Source organism: Salvelinus fontinalis, chromosome 35 (genome assembly GCF_029448725.1).
Source record: "Salvelinus fontinalis isolate EN_2023a chromosome 35, ASM2944872v1, whole genome shotgun sequence".
Taxonomy (NCBI): Eukaryota; Metazoa; Chordata; class Actinopteri; order Salmoniformes; family Salmonidae; genus Salvelinus; species Salvelinus fontinalis.
The window spans coordinates 29,041,746-29,067,034 of NC_074699.1; the positions used below are offsets into that span (position 1 = coordinate 29,041,746).

Below are 25,289 nucleotides of genomic sequence, written 5' to 3' on the forward strand. Positions count from 1 at the left end.
TCACAGATAGGTTAGGGAACTTGACCCTTATGCGTGGCAGTGTTGGCACGATCGCATCAAAGTGGATGTAGCGGAAGGCTATGACAGTGATGGCCCCTGCAGTCTGGACCCCCCAGCCTCTCTCCAGGGCCTCCAGGGCCCCGAGGCCGAACAGGCGCAGGGTTTCCCCATCCAGCTCCGCCAGGTGGCTTTCTGACAGGGAGAGGCTCTGCAGGCTGGCACCCCCTGCCTCAAGGAGCCTTGAACACACAGAGAAACAGACAGTCAGCACACACACCTGTGAGGATGGGCACCTGATTTGTTTAGGAGGGTGCCTAGACCCCCGGTAATTTTAAACATGATGGTGGCTCCCTAGGTACATTAAGTAATAGCCACCTGGCCTACTCTCCACCCACCTGGCACATCCAAGACGCCATCCAAGATGGCGTAGCAATGAAGACGTGTTTTTGTTCGTCCTCTCGTGTACTTTTGTTTATTTCTTTTTTGTATATATTTCAATTTTGTTTTCACTCTTTTCCATTTTAATTCGATTATACCTTCCGGTAACCTGCCTCACCCAATGTGATTCGGAATTGCTATTATTTTTAGAACACATTCAAGAACCACCAGAAACTAACAAGCTAATTAGCTACAAGCTATTTAGTCATTGTTAGCCACTGCTAGCGGCTTTTACCTTCTGCACAGATACCAGCCCTGTCTTTTAGCCTGGATAATACTCGCCAATCTACCAGGATTGGACTGTCTCTCCACCACAACGCCGGATTCCTGCCGTAATTACTGGACCACTACTTCTGATCTTCACAGCTAGCTACTGGCTAACGCCCCTGCCACGAAGCTAGCACCAGTTAGCCGTGAGCCAGGCGCATCTCCCGGCTAGCAAACTAAATTCTACAATACCTCTTACGCCATCTGGCTTGGATCCTCTGGATCCGCCGCACCACCACGACTGGTCTGCCGACAAATACCCCATCCGCTGTGCCTTCAACCGGCCTCCGTCGGAGCAGACGTTCCCACTAGCCCCGGGCTACTAACTTTAAACGCCGTGTCGCCCCTGGACACTGATCACTTGGCTACATAGCTGATGCCTGCTGGACTGTCCATTAATCACGGTACTCCATTCTGTTTATTTTTTATTTGTCGGCCCCAGCCGCGAGCTCTGGGTTTAGTTAACCCGACCCTCTCTGCCTAGTCATCGCCATTTTACCTGCTGTTGTTGTTAGCTGATTAGCTGTTGTCTCACCTGTTGTCTTAGCTAGCTCTCCCAATCAATACCTGCGATTACTTTATGCCTTGCTGTATGTCTCTCTCAAATGTCAATATGCCTTGTATACTGTGTTCAGGTTAGTTATCATTGTTTTAGTTTACAATGGAGCCCCTAGTTCCACTCTTCATACCTCTGACACCTCCTTTGTCCCACCTCCCACACATGCGGTGACCTCACCCATGATAACCAGCATGTCCAGAGATACAATCTCTCATCATCACCCAGTGCCTGGGCTTACCTCCACTGTACCCGCACCCCACCATACCGCTGTCTGCACATTATGCCCAGAATCTATTCTACCACGCCCAGAAATCTGCTCCTTTTATTCTTTGTCCCCAACGCTCTAGGCGACCAGTTTTGATAGCCTTTAGTTGCACCCTCATCCTTCTGTTCCTCGGGTGACGTGGAGGTAAACCCAGGCCCTGCATGTCCCCAGGCACCCTCATTTGTTGGCTTCTGTGATCGAAAAAGCCTTGGTTTCATGCATGTCAACATCAGAATCCTCCTCCCTAAGTTTGTTTTACTAACTGCTTTAGCACACTCTGCCAACCCTGATGTCCTTGCCGTATCTGAATCCTGGCTTAGGAAGGCCACCAAAAATTCTGAGATTTCCATACCCAACTATAACATTTTCCGTCAAGATAGAACTGCCAAAGGGGGAGGAGTTGCAATCTACTGCAAAGTAATGTCATACTTTCCAGATCCATACCCAAACAGTTCGAACTTCTAATTTTAAAAATGAATCTCTCCAGAAATAAGTCTCTCACTATTGCCGCCTGCTACCGACCCCCCTCAGCTCCCAGCTGTGCCCTGGACACCATTTGTGAATTGATCGCCCCCCCCCCATCTACCTTCAGAGTTTGTTCTGTTAGGTGACCTAAACTGGGATATGCTTAACACCCTGGCAGTCCTACAATCTAAGCTAGATGCCCTCAATCTCACACAAATCAAGGAACCCACCAGGTACAACCCTAAATCCATAAACATGGGCACCCTCATAGACATTATCCTGACCAACTTGCCCTCCAAATACACCTCTGTTGTCTTCAATCAGGATCTCAGCGATCACTGCCTCATTGACCGCGGACCAGTAGCGGATACAGTCAAACGACCACCCCTCATCACTGTCAAACGCTCCCTAAAACACTTCTGCGAGCAGGCCTTTCTAATTGACCTGGCCCGGGTATCCTGGAAGGATATTGACCTCATCCCGTCAGTTGAGGATGCCTGGTCATTCTTTAAAAGTAACTTCCTCACCATCTTAGATAAGCATGCCCTGTTCAAAAAATGCAGAACTAAGAACAGATATAGCCCTTGGTTCAATCCAGACCTGACTGCCCTCGAACAGCACAAAAACGTCCTGTGGCGGACTGCAATAGCATCGAATAGTCCCCGCGATATGCAACTGTTCAGGGAAGTCAGGAACCAATACACGCGGTCAGTCAGAAGAGCAAAGGCTAACTTTTTCAAGCAGAAATTTGCATCCTGTAGCTCTAACTCCCAAAGGTTCTGGGGCACTAAAGTCCATGGAGAACAAGAGCACCTCCTCCCAGCTGCCCACTGCACTGAGGCTAGGTAACACGGTCACCACCGATAAATCCATGATAATCAAACTTAAACAAGCATTTCTCAACGGCTGGCCATGCCTTCCACCTGGCTACTCCAACCCCCCCCCCCCCCCCGCAGCTACTCGCCCAAGTGTCCCCAGCTTCTCCTTTACCCAAATCCAGAGAGCAGATGTTCTGAAAGAGCTGCAAAACCTGGACCCATACAAATCAGCGGGGCTTGACAATCTAGAGCCTTTATTTCTGAAAATATCTGCTGCCATTGTCACAACCCCTATTACCAGCCTGTTCAACCTCTCTTTTCATATTGCCTGAGATCCCCAAGGATTGGAAAGTTGCTGCGGTCATCCCCATCTTCAAAGGGGGAGACACCCTGGACCCAAACTGTTACAGACCTATATCCATCTTGCCCTGCCTATCTAAGGTCTTCGAAAGCCAAGTTAATACACAGATCACTGACCAGCTCGAATCCCACTGTACCTTCTCTGCTGTGCAATCCGGTTTCCGAGATGGTCACGGGTGCACCTCAGCCACGCTCAAGGTACTAAACGATATCATAACCGCAATCGATAAAAGACAGTACTGTGCAGCAGTCTTCATCGACCTGGCCAAGGCTTTCGACTCTGTCAATCACCATATTCTTATCGGCAGACTCAGTAGCCTCGGTTTTTCTGATGACTGCCTTACCTGGTTCACCAACTACTTCTCAGAAAGAGTTCAGTGTGTCAAATCGGAGGGCATGTTGTCCGGTCCTCTGGCAGTCTATGGGGGTACCACAGGGTTCAATTCTCGGGCCTACTCGTTTCTCTGTATATATCAATGATGTTGCTGTGGGCGATTCCCTGATCCACCTCTATGCAGACGACACCATTCTGTATACTTCTGGCCCTTCCTTGGACACTGTGCTATCTAACCTCCAAACGAGCTGCAATGCCATACAACACTCCTTCCGTGGCCTCCAACTGCTCTTAAACGCTAGTAAAACCAAATGCATGCTTTTCAACTGTTCACTGCCTGCGCCCGTCCGACTAGCATCACCACCCTGGACGGTTCCGACCTAGAATATGTGGACATCCTATAAATACCTAGGTGTCTGGCTAGACTGTAAACTCTCCTTCCAGACTCATATTAATCATCTCCAATCCAAAATCGGCTTTTTATTTCGCAACAAAGCCTCCTTCACTCACGCCGCCAAACTTACCATAGTAAAACTGACTATCCTACCGATCCTCGACTTTGGCGACGTCATCTACAAAATAGCTTCCAATACTCTACTCAGCAAACTAGATGCAGTTTATCATAGTGCCATCCGTTTTGTTACTAAAACACCTTATACCACCCACCACTGCGACCTGTATGCTCTAGTCGGCTGGCCCTCGCTACATATTCGTCGCCAGACCCACTGGCTCCAGGTCATCTAAGTCCATGCTAGGTAAAGCTCTGCCTTATCTCAGTTCACTGGTCACGATAACAACACCCACCCGTAGCACGTGCTCCAGCAGGTATGTCTCACTGATCATCCCAAAAGCCAACACCTCATTTGGCCGCCTTTCCTTCCAGTTCTCTGCTGCCTGTGACTGGAACGAATTGCAAATATCGCTGAAGTTGGGGACTTATTTCCCGCACCAACTTTAAACATCAGTTATCTGAGCAGCTAACCGATCGCTGCAGCTGTACATAGTCCATCTGTAAACAGCTCACCCAATTTACCTACCTTATCCCCTTACTGTTTTTATTTATTTACTTTTCTGCTCTTTTGCACACCAGTATCTACTTGCACATGATCATCTGATTTATCACTCCAGTGTTAATCTGCTAAATTGAAATGATTTGCTCCTATGGCCTATTTATTGCCTACCTCCTCATGCCTTTTGCACACAATGTATAGACTCTTTTTTCCTTCCTACTGTGTTATTGACTTGTTTATTGCTTACTCCATGTGTAACTCTGTCTGTTCACACTGCTATGCTTTATCTAGGCCAGGTCGCAGTTGTAAATGAGAACTTGTTCTCAACTAGCCTACCTGGTGAAATAAAATAAAAATAAAGTCACAAGTTTCCAGGATCCTCTGGACTATCATTAAAACAAAGCTATCTTAGTTTACATGTGTCTGAAGAAGTGGGCCAATCAGTGGAGGGGAGAGAAACAGCAGTGAGAGGGGTAATCAGAGTTAAGTGAATGTAACATTTGTCTTCAATGCTGCCTAATTGCTTTCTATTCTCTGTGACAACAGTTGAAGTGCCCTTCGCTGATAAGGAGTCGTGAGAGTAGAGAATCAGGATGAGTCTCAGGGAGACATGATCTCTTTCTGTCCCTGTTGGCGCCTCACTAGCTACCCTGGGTCTCTCTGCCTTCTCTCACTGCCTCCCAGTCTGCTGACACTCAGGGGACCTGCTGCATACCAAAGGGCTCCAAAGGGCTCCACGGACCAGCAGTCCACACCAGCCATTAGAGTTCACCCACCAACAACCTAATCAGTCTATTCATATTTCACACCCTTTAGAATGTAACACTGCTGATCATGGGAAAAGAAAACACAAGTGAGGATTAATCCTGACACTATTGGAGCTGTAATCCTATAGGCCAAGTCTTGTTGGGCTGATTGTTAGAGTCAGGGGAGGGAAACAAGGCTTCTTTAAAAAGACATCGTTGTTGTCACACACCAAACCTGATCCCCTGGAGGTCACTTCTTTTTCTCTAGAGGACTGAGGACTGACTTCTACCCTCCTCTCATATCTGTCTGCTGCACCTTTTAGTGCATCTAAGACCTGGCAAGATGCTGTCCAGGTAAGCAGAGAGGAATCAAGGAGAGTGGTCTGACAACCTGTAAGAGAGGCTTTGTACTGTGAGCAAGAACAGGAAGAAGAGATGATACAAAGATGGTCAGACAGGTGTGCTGACCCAGAAAGAGAGGGCTGAAGTGGGAAACAGGGAAGAGTCTGGTACAAATGAAGGTGTATTGGAACAGAGGAGAGATTAAAATGTTGATTGACTTGTGATTATCATGTAATAACCATGGCAGGACATTCTAAAGACCACTATCAAGGCTGCTGCTGCAGAGGGACACAAGGGAGCAGTTTGTTCACAAGCTGCAGGGTTACAGGTCTAGAGTTGACTCCAGACCTAGGAGAAAGAGAGGTGAATGTGAGCCAGAGAGATTCAGGACACCAGGGTTAAAGGTCACAAAGCTACAGTGTTAAGCCATGTTTTGGCCACCATGACTACTGTGTCTCTATAGGACCCTGTGTGTGTGTGTGTATGCATGCAAGTGTGCGTATGTGTGTGAGTCAGTAAACTGCCCATGGCTGCATCAGAGTTCAGTCATTAACACCTGCTGTAATACTCCAATTCCCCTCAGAGTTTTAATAACCTGGGAGAAAACCCAACCTTAACAAAACAACCCAGGAATTACATTAGCTAATAGACACAACCTCCAGATAATCCTAACATTCAGTACGAGCTGCTTCCAAGAATCCAGCAGTGACTGACAGACTAGCGTCCGACTCAATCATGGAGAACAATTTTTCTAGCAGGCCGTGTTGCTACCTACATATTAATCTAAGACGACCCACCGCGCGGTGGGTGTAAAACCCAATCTTAATCAAACAGTGTCGTGTTTCAAGGAAGTGCCACGTCTGACACTGAGGGGCAGGCGAGGAACGTGAGGGGTGATGACTGGTGATGTAAGAGCAAGGGGGTACTACTGGCCACATGGCGGAAAGCATCTTGTCCAGGGAGCTACTAGCTGGAGGTCTACTCATACGCACACACTGGGAGACCCAGGCCCCGCAGAGCGGAGGTCTGGGCCAGCGATAGACAAGACAGGCGCCAGTCAGTGAAAGACGGTGCTAATCTTCAGGACACGCCACACCTCTGAGGCGGCTTTGCCAAAGGTACTAAATCAAAAGCAGTTGGACAGACAGAGGGAGAGAGAAAGACAGACAGAGAGAGAAAGGAGACACTGGGTAACATGTAGATAGAGTGATGGTAACTTTTCATCCCTTTCTGGGGAAGTCTGGAAGCATGCCATCAGCCCACTCTGCACTGTGTCATGTATTGTTCCTGGTAATCACTCTTGATAGACTGCCAGGTGCCTCCAAATCCCCTCCTGAAACACTTAGAGGAAGAGGAGACACAAAGATGGTCAAACTGAGGAAAGTCTAACTGTGGAAAACATTTCCTGATGTGTTCAGCAGCTCTGAACTAAAACTCAATTATCTCAACCTAATCCAGCAGGAGCGCCAAAACGATGTCTGTCATGAGCCTACATGTGTCTAGCTATGATAGCACCATATAAGAAACATGGTTATTTAGCTTGTCATGATGTGAGAAGAACCTTTCAAAATGTTCTAAACTGAAAGAAAAATGTAATTGTTCAAGCAATTTCTCTATTAGCATGGTAGCAGATCTGTACAGTGTCTGCAATAAAGCATGAAAAAGATTGTCAGAGGAGTTGGCTAGAGCAGACACAGATCTGGAACCAGGCTATTTCTGTATGTCTCTCCTGGCATGATGTAGACACAGACCTGGAACCAGGCTATTTCTGTATATCTTCGGCGTGATGTATATGTAACATTTATTGAATGAAGTGTTATAGTTTATTGAAGTGTTTCTGAGTGGTGGTGGCACCAGATTCTCTCGCTCTTTCCCAGACTTCCTTCTCCCATCATAAGTAGAACTTGAAGATGGATGTGCTTGCCCCTCCACCTGCTTGGAGACCCAGCGTGCCTCTGTATTAATGAATATATACATAGCATGTGGGCACTGATGTCTCCCATCCACTCTCTGGCCAGCCCCAATATTGGATTTCTGGGTAATAACTTCCCTCCTGTCATATCTCAAGGGAACCGAGAACGAATAAATCTTCCTCTAGTCTGCTCACAAAGGAATATAAAACAGAGGCTACTATCCAGCAGTCAGACGGACAGATGGACACACACACACACACACAAACGCTAGCTTGTTTCTGCACGCACGCTAACACACACACTCACGGACAGACATTCACACACACACAAAATTTGCTAAGCACTCACAGAGACAACCATTCTCCTACTCCATCTCTCATCCTAACATACTAAAAGGGTATGTTCCTCGAATTCTAAACGCTCGGGTCGGGCTGCTAATGCCAAACAGAGATGACAACATATATCCTCACGGGTGGCGCAGTGGTCTAGGGCACTGCATCGCAGTGCTAGCTGCGCCACCAGAGTCTCTGGGTTCGCGCCCAGGCTGGGCTGGGTTCGCGCCCAGGCTCTGTCGCAGCCGGCCGCAACCGGGAGGTCCGTGGGGCGACGCACAATTGGCATAGCGTCGTCCGGGTTAGGGAGGGTTTGGCCGGTAGGGATATCCTTGTCTCAGTATGTAAAATGTAATAAAATGTATGCACTCTACTGTAAGTCGCTCTGGATAAGAGCGTCTGCTAAATGACTAAAATGTAAATGTAAACATATGTTTCCTTTTACCTGCTGAGGGGCAGGGGCCCATTTCAGTCAACCCATATCATTTACCACTCCAGCTTGATGTGAAAAGGGGAGCTTGAAAAGGCCATTGACTATACTGGTAAACACTTACAGCATTAATTAATGCCTCTGTGGGTGCCAAACATCACCATTTTGCAGTGACAAGTGTTCTGAAGTTATGAGGTGCATGACTTTCACTGGGCACATTCCTTTAAGCTAGTTTATCAAGGGAAGTAAAATCAAACGATTCAACTAACCTGCATCACATCTATTTATCTTTATGTGGTTGTTAATTATTCAGCAGGACTTTAGCTGGCCCTCTCTCACATGCTCTTACAAAGACGATGATCCATGTGTCTTCATACGGCAGCAGCAGTAACGTGTGAACTGTCCCATGCTGATTTTTTTGTGATGAATGTGAACATTGCCGCTCCCACCCAGGGAACAACAAATAGCATATCCAGAGCAAATGGATCTAATCATGAGGACGCCAGCGGTTATTTTTTCTTAGAAGCGATGTGGGGACAGAGCAGAGTGCAGCCTCCAGGCCCTCCATCTCTCAGAGAGAAAAAAAACACACCAGGGGGTCCCCCTGCCCCCCCTGCCCAGTTCCAGAGCAGAACCAGATGGGGAGGACAGAGAGAGACAGCTCTGCAGCTCTGCCCAGCGTGTGGGAATGAAGAACCCCGTCTGTCTTTGAGGATTAAGGAGGAATATACCGGACCAGGACAGACTATCAATCCAGAGATAAAGCAAATCATTCATGCTTTGATTGTTAACTTCATGGAGCTTTCACAAATTCACACCTCCACAGAGGCTGGTAATCCCTTACGTTGGGGTGACAGAGGGTCATACCTGTAGAACTTCACATTTATAAATCACTGCTCAGTCCATCTATCATCTCCTCTTTTATACTTTCAGGAATAGGAATATTCCCATGGGCATATTTACTGTAAAATATCTACTGTAAGACACCCAAAGGAGTGAATACCAAGCATCACAAACATACATCAACTACATGAAATAGACAGAGAGCTGACAAACTGCACTTAGACAAAGGACAGTACGGTTTTTACAGTGGTTATAGATGTAAAACATCATAAAATGTTTCTTCTCTTTTATCCTATTGGACAATTGTGCACAACAATAAAAACCGGTTAAGGTTACAGATAAGTAGACCACATCACACCGTATGGTGAATCACTTGAGCCCTAGCCTTGGCCCCTTTTGCGACACAAAACTGCTATAAGTGAGCCTATAAGGGAATTAGGGCCATGAAGGATTGCGCTTCTGGGACATTTTCATATCCTGGAGCAAGAAAGCAACATGTAATAATAGTGGTTGACACTGCCCATCTCAGCCTGACCCCTTATAACTCACAGGCCTGGTATACAGTCCCTCCAGGAGAAGTTAGGGCCTGCAGCACGGGGGCTAAGCCTGGTCAGGCCAGGCCAGGTTGGGGGAATGGCCATATGGAGAACAAGGTCTCACCCTCTAAACCTCACAATAAAGTTAGCTAGCTAAGTAATGGGGCCCTGTGTAGTTTTGTGAAAATCATCAGTGGAACGACTAACGAGTATTAGAGGGTGAAATGTTGAGTGTGTAAAGCAGAGGGAACCATGTCTCTATGGAGCGAACCGTTATAGATGAGGGATATCCTTTTGTATGCTAGTGTATAGTGTAGACAGTCAACAGGTGGCTGGTGAAGGGAGGACGGCTCATAATAATGGCTGGAATGGAAAGGTATTAAAACATATAGAAACCATATGTTTGATGTGTTTGATATTATTCCATTAATTCCGTTCCAGCCATTACAATGAGCCGTTCTCTCCAATTAAGGTGCCACCAGCCACCTGTGGTAGACACCAGTCATCTGACACATATGGAACCCAGGAGAATGAAACAAAATCCTCAAATGTGCTCCAACCATACAGTTTTGTTGGCTAAACTTGAAATAATTATAATGTGTGAACAATTATAACGGGACCATGTTTTATTGCATTGGAAGAATGTTTACATTCCAATATTCTATCCCCTGTGAGCATGCGTATCAGTGGAGGTTGCTGAGGGGAGGACGGCTCATAATAATGGCTGAAACGGAGCAAATGGAATGGCATCAAACACATGGAAACCATGTGATTGATGTATTTGATACCCTTCCACCAATGCCATTCCAGCCATTACCACAAGCCCGTCCTCCCCAATTAAGTTGCCACCAACCTCCTGTGATGTGTATGTATTCCTGGGTGTGGTGTAGTACCAACTTGGGGTCTCGAGGACTGTTGGGGCGACTGGTGGAGCGTATTCGGGTCTCACTGCCCCCTGTTGGCCTGTCCGGAGCCGACAGCGGACTCACCCGTCTGGCAGAACAGAAAACATATTATGTATACCTTTATAACAGTCCTGCAACTATAACTACTGTCTTCCAGAGCCCAAAATTCCACCCCTATGCACGGCCCCTCCCCCCTAACGTTACCTGAGCTGCTCATCCGGAGAAGGTTCCAGTGCAAGGCCATTGGTCTGGGCGGGACTGTGGGCGGGGCTTGCCTCAGGGCTGATTTCCTCCTTGGCTCCGTTCTGAGCCGGGAGCTCCAGGCAGGCCCTGACCCCCTCCCACTGCAGTGCTGCATTACGGATGGCCAGACGCCGCTTCTCCTGCACACACACATAAACGCATGCAGACAGGCACACACACGATCACACGCGCACACACATGCACAAGCACACATGCATGCACAAACACGCGCGCACACACAAGGAACAGAGCAGGGTTCAGTTGGCATTGGTCCTCAGCAGGGCACAGAGGACAGGATGATATTATGAAACTGAAATCTCTCTCCTGCTACAGCCAAAGACATTCCACCTACCTTGCTTGTCACTGAGGAGTCCTGAGACTTGAGTCCAAGTTGAGTGTAGAACTGCTGAGGCGCAACATGAGCAGGACTCTATCAACACAAATACACATGTACTGTTTATCTTCAAAAAAGAAAACTTCAAATGTTATTCTAACTGATAGACTGTCACTTAGCTTACATTACTTACAAACATGCCTATCTTACCAATACCTAGTCTCAGTTACAGTTACAAAGGCTCTGTCTGTAATAACAAGGTACAATTTGTGTGTGCTGTACTGTATATGCCCCATATCTCTCAACAACTGTCTTAGCATTACTGCAGCAGCAGAATCCGTGTTGACTGTAGCAGAGGCAGCAGCAGTACTTCTGTGCCATCCCCACCCTGCAGCAAGGAAGAATGCAGCTCTCTCTCTCTCTTTGATTTCATTTTTTTGTTGTTGCCTTTATTTAGATCAGTTTTGATACGCACAGGTATGGAATGGAATGCTCCACTCCCACACACAGGGGACGGCTGGCAAACAGGATTGATAGTGGATCATTCTGAGACTACATGAACCCTCACGGAGCATTCCATTTATCATTATTTCCTCAACTAGCTCAATTAGCTGGCTTGGATAACACACAGGCAATTAAAATTCCTCCAGACCACTTGCTGATCTCTCAGTATGGATCAGTGAATGCAGCAGGAAGGCAGGAACACACACATCAATATACAGTATATAATGAGCAAAAATATAAACGCAACATGTGAAGTGTTTCTTGATCTGAAATAAAAGATCCCAGAAATGTTCCATTACCCTGTTAGTGAGCATTTCTCCTTTGCTAGATAATCCATCCACGTGACAGGTGTGGCATATCAAGAAGCTGATTAAACAACATGATCATTACACAGGTGCACCTTATGCTGGGGACAATAAAAGGTCACTGTAAAATGTGCAGTTTTGCCACGCAACACAATGCCACAGATGTCTTCAGTTTTGAGGGAACATGCAATTGACATGCTGACTGCAGGAATGTCCACCAGAGCTGTTGCCAGAGAATTAAATGTTCATTTCTCTACCATAAGCTGTCTCCAACATCGTTTTAGAGAATGTGGCAGTACGTCCAACCGGCCTCACAACTGCAGACCACGTGACAGCCCAAGACCTCCACATTCGGCTGAGACCAGCCGGCCGGACAGATAATGAAACTGATTAGTATTTCTGTCTGTAATAAAGTCATTTTATGGGGAAAAACTCATTCTGATTGGCTGGGCCTGGCTCCCCTGTGGGTGGGCCTATGCCCTCCCAGGCCCACTCATGGCTGCGCCCCTGCCCAGTCATGTGAAATCCATAGATTAGGGTCTAATGAATTTATTTCAATTGACTGATTTGCTTATATTAACTGTAACTCAGTAAAATCGTAGAAATTGTTGCACGTTGCATTTATATTTTTGTTCGATATAGATACAGTACAGTATGCATTTTCTAACACATAGAGGTACAGTACAGATACACAATGATTGAACAAGCATGTTTTGGTCATTTGAACTGAAATCATAACCAGTCTCAAACAAAGGTTGGTGGGATCTGATATTCTACAAGAGGAACTGAGCACTTAGAAACCCTGTAGTTAGAACAGTTATTGTGAGGAACACTTAGGGAAAAGATAATGGAGGAAAAAGACAAATGACTATTGAAGTGGATTGAAAAACTTTGAGAATTGTAGCTACAGTCACTGTTATTTGAGACCCCTTGGAAACGTAACTGTCAAAATCTAAACATTTGAAACTTTTATTTCTAAACAGAAGACACCAAGCCAAGCTACATAAATGCAGGGTTACTGGGGTATAGTGTGTTGAGCCTTCATCTCCCTACTATAATGCTCCCATTGATCAACTCATGGTTGGGCAGTTAATGCAAAGCAGATGACTCCTCTTTACATGACAAGCGAACACCACAGTACATTTCAAGTAGTTAAGAATTAGTGGCCATTGAGGAGCAACCCTCAGAGCGCTTTAGGTATCATCTGAGATAACTGCTTACCGGTACCTCAGCATCAACAGAAATTGCTTACAGACATATGACAGCATATCATACATGTTGATATACATGATTTGATACATTGTTCAACATCAAAAACAGCCCTCTTGCCCTCTCCTTAAACAATGCACTTATAGTCTAACTCCCACAACATTAGTCATCCTCATCCACTGTCTACAAGGGGTTATGCAGTGTATGTTACATGTGCAATGAGTTTAAACAAAAGCACACCTAACATCCTATTGTACTCATAATAAACCCTAATGGCTAGCAGACGATAAGCATGTTCATATTTTGACTAGTTTTGGCTCTTCATATGAATAAACAGGAAATGTTTGGGAGGTAAAAACGTTTTAACAAACAGCATTGAGGGCCAAGGAGTTTGGTTATTGTCCAAATAAGCACTTTCCACAAAGTACATCTGTATGGCTTAATTATGTTGTTGACATGCATCCGTCAGAAAAGCTTATATAACATATTAAACGCCACAAAATATTTGAAATATTTGGTTAATGACTTAAACGCTCACCAGCTAGTCTGCTCAGTCCGTATCAATGTCCTGTGACATTATTTGGATTTCACTTTATCATTGTGGAATTGTTCCTCTTATGTGACAATCAGCCAGCTAACATCAGTTTTATATATGTCAGAGCAGAAGAACATATTGTTCAGTCAACATGGCGAGATATCTGCGATAGTAACAGTATAGTACAGTATGTTAAACACAAATATGGACAGAGAGTCAACATAAGGAAAGTCAGGTACCTTGTGCATGGCCTGCTTGTGACTCTCCCTCTTCTTCTCATCCTCCTTCCGGGCCGTGACGCAGGCCATACGTCTCTCCTCCTCCTGCAGAAAAGAGGGTCAATAACACAATCAGGGTGTTGCTCCATTCATGGACGAGTCTGAATTATTCAACATGAGACAGAGGCACAGTCAGAATAATGTCTGATATGTTGGCTGCAGGTTTTCCCTCTGCAGGAAGGACCAGTTGGAGAGACAACATCTCCTGCTGCATCACAGGATTATCTGTCTGTCTGATATTCGGCTGCAGCCTCATCTGAACTGAGCCCAGCTGTTTGGGTGTGCCAGGCAGAGCTCCCGGCATGCAATGCACCAGCAGACACAATCTGAGACTGCCAGCTGAGCTCTAGGGGATGTTTAGCACTGGCTACTCTGTGACGATTCGGCTGAGAAAGGATTCCTTGATATGGTTCACTGAAAATGCTGCAATGGCTCCAGAATCAAAGTGCTATCTTTCATACCCTTTGCATAATGTTTTTTTCTGTAAGGGAAGGCCTTTATCAAAAATACTTTGTAATAAAAAAGTTGAATCAGTATGTGAAATGTTGTGTTTTTGTATTTTATTAGAATCCGCATTAGCTGTTGCAAAAGCAGCAGCTACTCTTCCTGGGATCCACACAAAACATGAAACATAATACAGAATGACATAATACAGAACATCAATAAACAAGAACAGCTTAAGGACAGAACTAAATAAAAAAAATTAAAGGCACACGTAAACTACATATCAATGAATACACACAAACTATCTAGGTCAAATAGAGGAGAGGCGTTGTGCCGGGAGGTGTTGCTTTATCTGTTTTTTTTAAACCAGGTTTGCTGTTTATTTGAGCAATATGAGATGGAAGGAAGTTCCATGCAATAAGGGCTCAAATCAGTTTGAGCAGAGGACCTTAAGTGCTGTCACAACTAGGCTATGTGTAATAGTAACAATAATGCATTTTCATCCTTTCCCACTAATTAGTAGACTAGATCATTAAGTGAAATAGAGCTGAAAATTAGTCATTAACACATTTCCCCCTGAACAAATCGAGTCTGTTGTGTTGACACAGATATCCCACAAGGAGCAATGGTAACTGTTTCCTGGCATCTATTGATTATTTTCTAGCTCAAAGCCAGAGGAGTTCAGCTCCTCCACATCTGCAGCCAGCTTTAACCCTTATTTTACTCATAAATTAGATCTGCCTGCCTTGGCACTGACAGCAAGTATGTTTTATCTCAAACTATGTTACTACCAGTCACATAGAGCGAGTGCTCATCTGTGGAAAGTTGTGCAAATCAGATTCTGATCTCAGGAGGACTTGCCCATCCTATTGGCTGCAGGGCCATTACCTCCATATTCTAAGGGTAAGGTGTGTGTGGTACCTCAGGGTTCATGTAGCCTACAAGCTCAGACCTGGGTGTTGCCTGCCTGCCTGCTTAACAGCTTTCAAATGCATGAACCTCTAAACTCAAGTGTCTCGTATGTAGTGTGAATACAATGACATCATGTTTGACGGGCAATTCAGCTTTTATGCCTATGGATATCAAGCACGTGGTAGTTTCAAGGATTCTGTAAAGTGTTGCACCGAGCATATGTCTTACCGTGACACGTTTCATGTCCAGCTGTCTGAGTTGAAGCACACAGCGCAGGGCGGCCTGCTTGTACCATGTCTCCAGGGCTACTGGGTTCCCATCCAGGGTGAGCTCAGAAAGGGAGCAAGACTCTCCCAGGCAGGCTAGCTCATCAAAACTACACACAGAGTGAGAAAACACACACCACACAGGTCATTAACAACTATCAATGGGACAAATACTATATCAAATCAAATTGTATTTTTCACATGCGCCGAATACAACAGGTGTAGACTTTACCGTGAAATGCTTACTTACAAGCACTTAACAAACAATGCAGTTGTAAGAAAATATAGTTAAGAAAATATTTACTAAATAAACTAAGGTAAACATTTTTTTAAAGTAACAATAAAATAACAACAACGAGGCTATATATACACGGGGTACCGGTACCGAGTCAATGTGTGGGGGCACATGTTAGTCAAGTTAATTTGTATGTGTACGTAGAGGTAAAGTGACTATGCATTGATAATAAACAGCGGCCATTTAATTAATTGTTCAGCAGTCTTGTGGCTTGGGTGTAGAAGCTGTTAAGGAGCCTTTTGGACCTAGACTTGGCACGTGCCATTGGAACACAGGAGTGATGTTTGCTGACAATGGGCCTCTGTACGCCTATGTAGATATTCCATTAAAAATCAGACCATTTCCAGCTACAATAGTCGTTTACAACATTAACAATGTCTACACTGTATTTCTGATCAATTTGATGTTATTTTAATGGACAAAAGATGTGCTTCTCTTTCAAAAACAAGGACATTTCTAAGTGACCCCAAGCTTTTGAACAGTAGTGTATATACAGTTGAAGTCGGAAGTTTACATACATTTAGGTTGGAGTCATTAAAACTAGTTTTTCAACCACTCCACAAATTTATTGTTAACATTTGCATTACATTTTAGTCATTTAGCAGACGCTCTTATCCAGAGCGACTTACAGTAGAGTGCATACATTTTATTACATACAGGATATCCCTACCTAAGGATATCCCTACCGGCCAATCCCTCCCTAACCCGGACGACGCTATGCCAATTGTGCGTCGCCCCACGGACCTCCCGGTTGCGGCAGAGCCTGGGCGTGAACCCAGAGACTCTGGTGGCGCAGCTAGCACTGCGATGCAGTGCCCTAGACCACTGCGCCACCCGGGAGATCCAGATAACAAACTATAGTTTTGGCAAGTCGGTAAGGACATCTACTTTGTGCATCACACAAGTCATTTTTCCAACAATTGTTTACAGATAGATTATTTCACTTATAATTCACTGTATCACAATTCCAGTGGGTCAGAAGTTTACATACACTAAGTTGACAGTGCCTTTAAACAGCTTGGACAATTCCAGAAAATGATGTAATGGCTTTAGAAGCTTCTGATAGGCTAATTGACATAATTTGAGTCAATTGGAGGTGTACCTGTGGATGTATTTCACGGCCTACCTTCAAACTCAGTGCCTCTTTGCTTGACATCATTGGAAATAAAAATAAATCAGCCAAGACCTCAGAAAAAAATGGTAGACCTCCACAAGTCTGTTTCATCCTTGGGAGCAATTTCCAAACGCCTGAAGGTACCACGTGCATCTGCACAAACAATAGTATGCAAGTATAAACACCATGGGACCACGCAGCCGTCATACCGCTCAGGAAGGAGACGCGTTCTGTCTCCTAGAGACGAACGTACTTTGGTGCGAAAAGTGCAAATCAATCCCAGAACAACAGCAAAGGACATTGTGGAGATGCTGGAGGAAACCGGTACAAAAGTATCTATATCCACAATAAAACGAGTCCTATATCGACATCCACTCAGCAAGGAAGAAGCCACTGCTCCAAAACCGCCATAAAAAAAGCCAGACTATGGTTTGCAACTGCACATGGGGACAAAGATCGTACTTTTTGGAGAAATGTCCTCTGGTCTGATTAAACAAAAATAGAACTGTTCGGCCATAATGACCATCGTTATGTTTGGAGGAAAAAGGGGGAAGCTTGCAAGCTGAAGAACACCATCCCAACCGTGAAGCACGGGTGTGGCAGCATCATGTTGTGGGGGTGCGTTGCTGCAGGAAGGACTGGTGCACTTCACAAAATAGATGGCATCATGAGGCAGGAAAATTATGTGGATATATTGAAGCAACATCTCAAGACATCAGTCAGGAAGTTTAAGCTTGGTCACAAATGGGTCTTCCAAATGGACAATGACCCAAAGCATACTGGCAAAATGGCTTAAGGACAACAAAGTCAAGGTATTAGAGTGGTGAATAAAGTGGTGATCCTAACTGACCTAAGAAAGGGAATTTTTACTAGGATTAAATGTCAGGAATTGTGAAAAACTGAGTTTAAATGTATATGGCTAAGGTGTATGTAAACTTCCGACTTCAACTATATATATATATATATATGTGTGTGTGTCCTGGATGGCAGGAAGCTTGGCCCCAGTGATGTACTGGGCTGTACGCCTTACGGTCGGATATCGAGCTGTTGCCATACCAGGCACTGATGCAACTATATGTTAATATAATGAGTAATTCACTTAGAAAAGCTCCCCCAACCTCCATTTTTGTTGAATTAACCTTATAATCCATAGGTCGACAATACCACCAGGGAACAGGGCCCGTGTTCACAAAGCGTCTCAGATTAGGAATGCTAATCTAGGATCAGGTCCCCCTAGTCCATATAATCTTATTATGGCAAAATGTATCCAATATTAGCTCTCCTACCCTAAGACCCTTTTTGAATACCCAGGGCCCAGAACTCAACAAAAATAAAACATGGAAACATGCTAATTGGGCCTGGGGCTGGCAGTGGAAGAGGGCATTGAAAGCAACAGACATAGCCTGGGGCTGGGTGAACAGAGTTTTAGATAGGAAGACAATAACTAGGCTAAATAGGGTGGTAGGTAGCCAAGCTAACTAGGGTGGCAGGTGACCTAGCGGTTAGGAGCATTGGGCCACTGAACGAATGGTCGCTGGTTCAAATCCCTGAGCTGACTAGATGAAAATAATCAGTCGATGTCCCTTTGACACCTAATCCTAATTGCTCCTGTAAATCACTCTGAATAAGATTGTCTGCTCAATGACACATATGGAAAAGTAATGTAAACAGTATAGTTGGTTCACCATGTGAATATAAATAGTGTTCTCGGCACTGTTTGCAGAGAGAACTTCTGATTGGCCTAATTTGTGATAATGATTGCTTCAACCAAAGGCTTGGCTGAGCCTGGGACGGCTTCTCCCTCAGCTACAGCTATGCAGACGTCAAATAAAGGCACGTGTTATCCACCAAGACTTCACTGTGCGATGATTATAGTAGCCTACATTTCTCAGACGATTTAAATTAAAAGGCTCTGACAGAGGATCAAATGCAAGCCAGACTAGATGTTGTATTTTGCCATCATTATTGATTTATATAAGCTTTATATCTGGGCAAGGCAGGATTTAAATTATTTATTTCCTGCCTAAAACAGAGTGGGCTAGCAAGAGCTGCCATGAGAAATTAATCACATCAGGAGTCAACTGTGGCCCTCTGGACTGGCAACACTGTCTTATTAATCAGGATTTCACAGGACCATTTTCACAGGCAGAGACAGTGCTACTTCAGCATTCAGCCTCTGTCCTCCTGACTGAACTCAGTGACAACTCCACTGTTTATATAAGGCTAAGGGAGGTAAAAGGAAAAGCCACAAACCACACAAGGAAAAAAGAACAGGGGTTTGAAAACTCTCTCTACAGTAACAAAACAGACTTTCCATTCATGAGACATGCCCACACCATCTCTTAGCAACCCAGCAGTACAGTAGTTTGTTAGTCACTGGGGTAGGGAGAGACTGCCTACCCCAGCAGTACAGTAGGTTATTAGCCACTTGGGAAGGAAGAGACTGCCCACCTCAGCAGTCATTCAGTGTGTGCTCAGAGAGAGAGACCAGGCAGTATGGGTCCTCCTCTGCAGCAGAGGCCAGGCCTAGCCCTGAGCTATAGGGAGCTGCCTGTGAGGGGAACCTGCCAGCACTGAGATCTGTGGAGGGGAGAGGGTTAAGCAGTAGCAGCAGTAGCAGCAGATCTTACCTGGTAATGCTGTTGCAGCTGAGAAAGAGGCGCTGGAGGCAGGGCAGCTGGTCTACCTCTGTCTAGACAAAGAGAGGGAGAGAAAGAGGGGGATGAAGAGAGGAAAGGGTGCTCTAGAGGGGCTTGCGTTGTGGTAGCGGTGGGGCACTGCACAGTCACAGCGTGGCTCAGATCTTCCCATCCCTCTCCATTCCCTCAGTCACCTTGCAGCTCCCAGCTCCGGCATACAGACCCATCCACCCTGCGCGCGCAGACACACTGCCGCGGCTGCACAGGGAGGGGAGGGGGAGAGCAAGGAGAAGGGGAGGGGGAGAAGAGGAGAGTGCGCTAATGCAGAGATCCCCTGCTGCAGGAACTCGCTCACTCACTCTGCTTATAGAAGAGAGAGAGAAAGGGAGAGAAAGAGGGGGCTACTGGCACACAGAAACACACATAGACACACACAGAGACACTGCCCAGCAGCAGTAGAAGAACAAAGGGAAGGCGACAGCGATATGGACAAATTATGAATTCAACAGGAATAGATTAAAGTCTCCAGTGGTGCCGTTGTCATGGAATCTGTTTCATCATCAGGCTGTTTCAGGATCAATGGAGGAGGGAGTCTGGGGGAGGATGGGAGGATGTGAGGAGGACCAGCAGGCTGGCTGGCTGATGAGGACACAGAGACACAGGCAATGTAACAGCCAGCTACAGGAGAGTAGGACAGGGGGATGGCAGTGGGGATGACGTGTTCAGCCTCGCAGTAGGGCAGGACAACCAGCATGTTTTGTGCATTACAGGTCTCGTCCCGTGTCGTTCTATGAGGTTTAAGCTCGCTCATTTGTTTGGGTACATCCCATTGTTTTGTATACGTGTTTGTTTTGGGTGTATTAAAAACCTGAATGATGTATTCCTGCGCCTGTCTCCAAATCCTTTACACCAGCGTGACAAATTAATTGGCAACCTCTGCTTATACATATACCATCTCCCCCCTGATGTTCAGTCCAATACTGTTTAGCTTGTTTTTGGTAGTACTACTACAGCCTAATTCCTTAAAAGATTTCCAAAGATTTTTAGGGTAATTTTTGTTCTCAATGATTTTTATCAGCAAAGTAACCCCTCTTAGCTTCATCCATCCTGCTCTGTGCTTCATTTCTGTGGCGTTTATATAGGACAAAATCAGGTTGCTCTTGAGAGTTCTTACATTTCTTAAAGGCCTTATTCTCTGCTTTACTCGGAGCTGTCTAATGGGAGCCATCACATTCACCACATCAAGGAATATACATTTAAAGGCTTCCCAGGCACTGTCTACCCCTACACTATCAAGCACAGGTGAACAGTCAATTTTACCCACTTGCTCCCTTAACAGTTCAACACAGTATGTCCTCTGATTCTAACAGTTTTGTGACACTTAAATATATCTTTAATAATCCTACTTGTACAAAATGTAATAAAATGATCACTGATTCCATTGACTATCACTCCACTCCTCAATATTTTGAATTTATCAGACACCAATATTAAGTAAATCGTACTTTGCACTGTTTCACATACCCTGGTGGGATCTTTTATCATTTGGGTCAGAGCAAGTGATCTACAGAAGTGCATTAATACATTTTGGGTTGGTCTATACCTTTTTGCAGACATCAGTATTGAAATCCCCTAACACAATGATTTCCTTCACCATCACTAGTAGCAGCCCAACAGCTAAATTTCAGGCTAGCTGCCTGCAACCAGAACACTGAACCAAATCTAAGGGCACAGCTTAGAAAAAAGAGAACATTAATAGTGCATGTTAGATTCAAATGTGTGCCTGGTGCAATAAACAGACAAAACTAGTACTGACCACACCAATAAAATATGTGGATTCTTGATCTGGATTTACTACAAAATGTATAATATACTATACTGTAAATAATATACAGTACTGAATTAGTCATACAATAATTTGTCCAGTATGTTAAGGCAGCTGAGTGCTCATAGATCAATAGTACTTATGAATAGCTCATGCTGTAAGCATATGACCCAGATAGTAAAGTACATTAGAAGCCCATGAGATAGACACCGCATTAACATCCAAGGGAAACATTAAAGTCAAAATAATAAAGGACAGACATCAACATGCCTTAAACTCTCATTCCACTCTGCTACCACATATGAAGGGAAAAGCTTTCATGGGGTCCGATTGACTTAAACATTAATATAATTCAAACAAAAGTCTGATACTCATATTCCTTTTGTTTACGTTTTGTGCATACCCCCTGGGCTCTAAGACTCAAAATCATTATCAAAATGCATGTTTTCCCTTGGAAAAAGATTAACGGAAAATGCAGGAGAAGGCTTCTAAAGCTGCAGCTAATGAGGATGAAACAAAACAAACTAAACAGGGCCAGGCACAGAATAGAACAAACCTCTCCTCGTCCACTGTATGGCCTCCTGTTGCTGCACCATCCTGCTCAGCTACGGTGCTGACTTTTTCCACATTTTGTTACGTTACAGCTTTATTCTAAAATGTATTAAAGTGTTATTTTCCCCTCATCAATCTACACACAATAACCCATAATGACAAAGCAAAAACTGTCTTTTAGACATTTTTGCAAATGTTTTAAAACTAAAAAAACATATCACATTTACATAAGTATTCAGACCCTTTACTCAGTACTTTGTTGAATCACCTTTGGCAGCGATTAAAGCCTCAAGTATTTGGGGGTATGACGCTACAAGCTTGGCACACCTGTATTTGGGGAGTTTCTCCCATTCTTCTCTGCAGATCCTCTCAAGCTCTGTCAGGTTGGATGGGGAGCGTCGCTGCACGGCTATTTTCAGGTCTCTCCAGAGATGTTTGATCAGGTTTAAGTCTGGGCTCCGGCTGGGCCACTCAAAGGACATTCAGAGACTTGTCCCAAAGCCACTCCTGAGTTGTCTTGGATCTCTCTGTACTTTGCTTTCCCTCGATCCTGACTAGTCTCCCAGTCCCTGCCGCATGCTTCACTGTAGGGATGGTGCCAGGTTTCTTCCAGACGTGGCGCTTGGCATTCAGGCCAAAGAGTTCAATCTTGTTTCTCATGGTCTGAGTCCTTTAGGTGCCTTTTAGCAAACTCCAAGAGAGCTGTTATGTGCTTTTTACTGAGGAGTGGCTTCCGTCTGGTCACTCTTCTATAAATGCCTGATTGGTGGAGTGCTGCAGAGATGGTTGTCCTTCTGGAAGGTTCTCGCATCTCCACAGAGGAACTCTGGAGCTCTGTTAGTCACCATCTGGTTCTTGGTCACCTCCTTGACCAAGGTCCTTCTCCCCCGATTGCTCAGTTTGGCCGAGCGGCCAGCTCTAGGAAGAGTCTTGGTGGTTCCAAACTTCTTCCATTTAAGAATGATGGAGGCCACTGTGTTCTTGGGGACCTTCAATGCTGCATACATTTTTTGGTACCCTTTCCCAAATCTGTGCCTCGACAAAATCTTTTCTCTGAGCTCTACGGACAATTCCTTTGACCTCATGGCTTGGTTTTTGCTCTGACATGCACTGTCAACTGTGGGACCTCATATAGACAGGTGTGTGCCTTTCCAAATCATTTCCAATCAATTGAATTTACCACAGGTGGACTCCAATCAAGTTGTAGAAACATCTCAAGGATGATCAATGGAAACAGGATGCACCTGAGCTGAATTTCGAGTCTCATAGCAAAATGGTCTGAATACTTATGTAAATAAGCTATTTCTGTTTTTATTTTTACTAAATTTGCAAACATTTCTAAAAACCTGTTTTAGCTTTGTCATTATGGGGTATTGTGTGTAGAATTATTTGGTATTTCTTTATTTTATTTCACCTTTATTTAACCAGGTAGGCCAGTTGAGAACAAGTTCTCATTTACAACTGCGACCTGGCCAAGATAAAGCAAAGCAGTGCGACAAAAACAGCAACACAGAGTTACACATGGGAAAAACAAACGTACAGTCAATAACACAATAGAAAGTCTGTATACAGTGTGTGCAAATTAAGTAAGGAGGTAAGGCAATAAATAGGCAATAGTGGCGAAGTAATTACAATTTAGCAATTAACACTGGAGTGATAGATGTGCAGATGAGGATGTGCAAGTAGAAATACTGGTGTGCAAAAAAAAATATGGGGATGAGGTAGGTAGCTGGTTGGATGGGCTATTTACAGATTGGCTGTGTACAGCTGCAGCGATCGGTAAGCTGCTCTGACCGCCGATGCTTGACGTTAGTGAGGGAGATATAAGTCACCAACTTCAGTGATTTTTGCAATTCGTTCCAGTCATTGGCAGCAGAGAACTGGAAGGAAAGGCGGCCAAAGAGGTGTTGGCTTTGGGGATGACCAGTGAAATATATCTGCTGGAGCGCGTACTATGCGTAGTTGTTGCTATGGTGAACAGTGAGCTGAGATAAGGCAGGGCTTCACCTAGCAAAGACTTATAGATGACCTGGAGCCAGTGGGTTTGGCGACGAATATGTAGCGAGGACCAGCCAACGAGAGCATAGAGGTCGCAATGGTGGTTACTATATGGGGCTTTGGTGACAAAACGGATGGCCCTGTGATAGACTGCATCCAATTTGCTGAGTAGAGTGTTGGAGGCTATTTTGTAAATGACATCGCCGAAGTCAAGGATCGGCAGGATAGTCAGTTTTACGAGGGTATGTTTGGCAGCATGAGTAAAGGAGGATTTGTTGCGAAATAGGACGCCAATTCTAGATTTAATTTTGGATTGGAGATGCTTAATATGAATCTGGAAGGAGAGTTTACAGTCTAGCCAGACACCTAGGTATTTGTAGTTGTCCACGTACTCTAAGTCAGAACCGTCCAGAGTAGTGATGCTAGGCGGGCGGGAGGGTGCAGGCAGCGATCGGTTGAAGAGCATGCATTTAGTTTTACTAGCGTTTAAGAGCAGTTGGAGGCCACGGAAGGAGTGTTGTATGGTATTGAAGCTCGGTTGGAGGTTTGTTAACACAGTGTCCAAAGAAGGGCCAGATGTATACAGAATGGTGTCGTCTGCGTAGAGGTGGATCAAAGAATCACCCGCAGCAAGAGCGACATCATTGATATATACAGAGAAAAGAGTCGGCCCGAGAATTTAACCCTGTGGCACCCCCATAGAGACTGCCAGAGGTCCGGACAACAGGCCCGCCGACTTGACACAATGAACTCTTTCTGAGAAGTAGTTGGTGAACCAGGCGAGGCAATCATTTGAGAAACCAAGGCTGTTGAGTCTGCCAATAAGAATACGGTTATTGACAGAGTCGAAAGCCTTGGCCAGGTCGATGAAGACGGCTGCAGAGACAGGTGTGAGGGAGGCTGTAATCTCTGCCATTTGCAACACTGCTTTTATAGGAACATTTCTCTACTGCTACTTGAGTACACACATTAACGTCTACAAATAATGAGGATTTGTATTTATTTAATCCCTGTAACGTAACAAATTGGGGGAAAAGTCATTGGGTCTGAATACTTTCCGAATGCACTGTATGTGCATGTCAGTGGCAGTGTGCAATGGGTTACAAAATAAAGCCTACTTTAGGCATAAACAAAAGAAAGCTACTGTATGTATACAGTACGGTCAACCCACCACACCACTCAGTGACTTAGTTAGGGGGACTTTAAAACCTCTTGGCGCACAGATCCCTTTAACGGGATCATTTTCGTAAACAACCGCTGAATTGCAGAGCGC

The 25,289-nt window shown here is 44.9% G+C and overlaps 1 protein-coding gene across 2 annotated transcripts in view; it reads right to left on the reverse strand.

Moving 5' to 3' along the window:
- Positions 1 to 25,289, reverse strand: part of LOC129834680 (leucine-rich repeat-containing protein 49-like) — a 71,108-nt gene that overhangs the window by 10,112 nt on the left and 35,707 nt on the right. For both annotated transcript variants that reach the window (XM_055899894.1, XM_055899895.1), the window contains 7 exons: positions 19,633 to 19,694; positions 15,556 to 15,703; positions 13,933 to 14,016; positions 11,159 to 11,236; positions 10,768 to 10,946; positions 10,556 to 10,651; positions 5 to 239 (listed from right to left, as the gene is read on the reverse strand). In XM_055899894.1, coding sequence (XP_055755869.1) covers positions 5 to 239; positions 10,556 to 10,651; positions 10,768 to 10,946; positions 11,159 to 11,236; positions 13,933 to 14,016; positions 15,556 to 15,703; positions 19,633 to 19,694 — 882 coding nt within the window. The remainder of the gene's footprint in view (positions 1 to 4; positions 240 to 10,555; positions 10,652 to 10,767; positions 10,947 to 11,158; positions 11,237 to 13,932; positions 14,017 to 15,555; positions 15,704 to 19,632; positions 19,695 to 25,289) is intronic.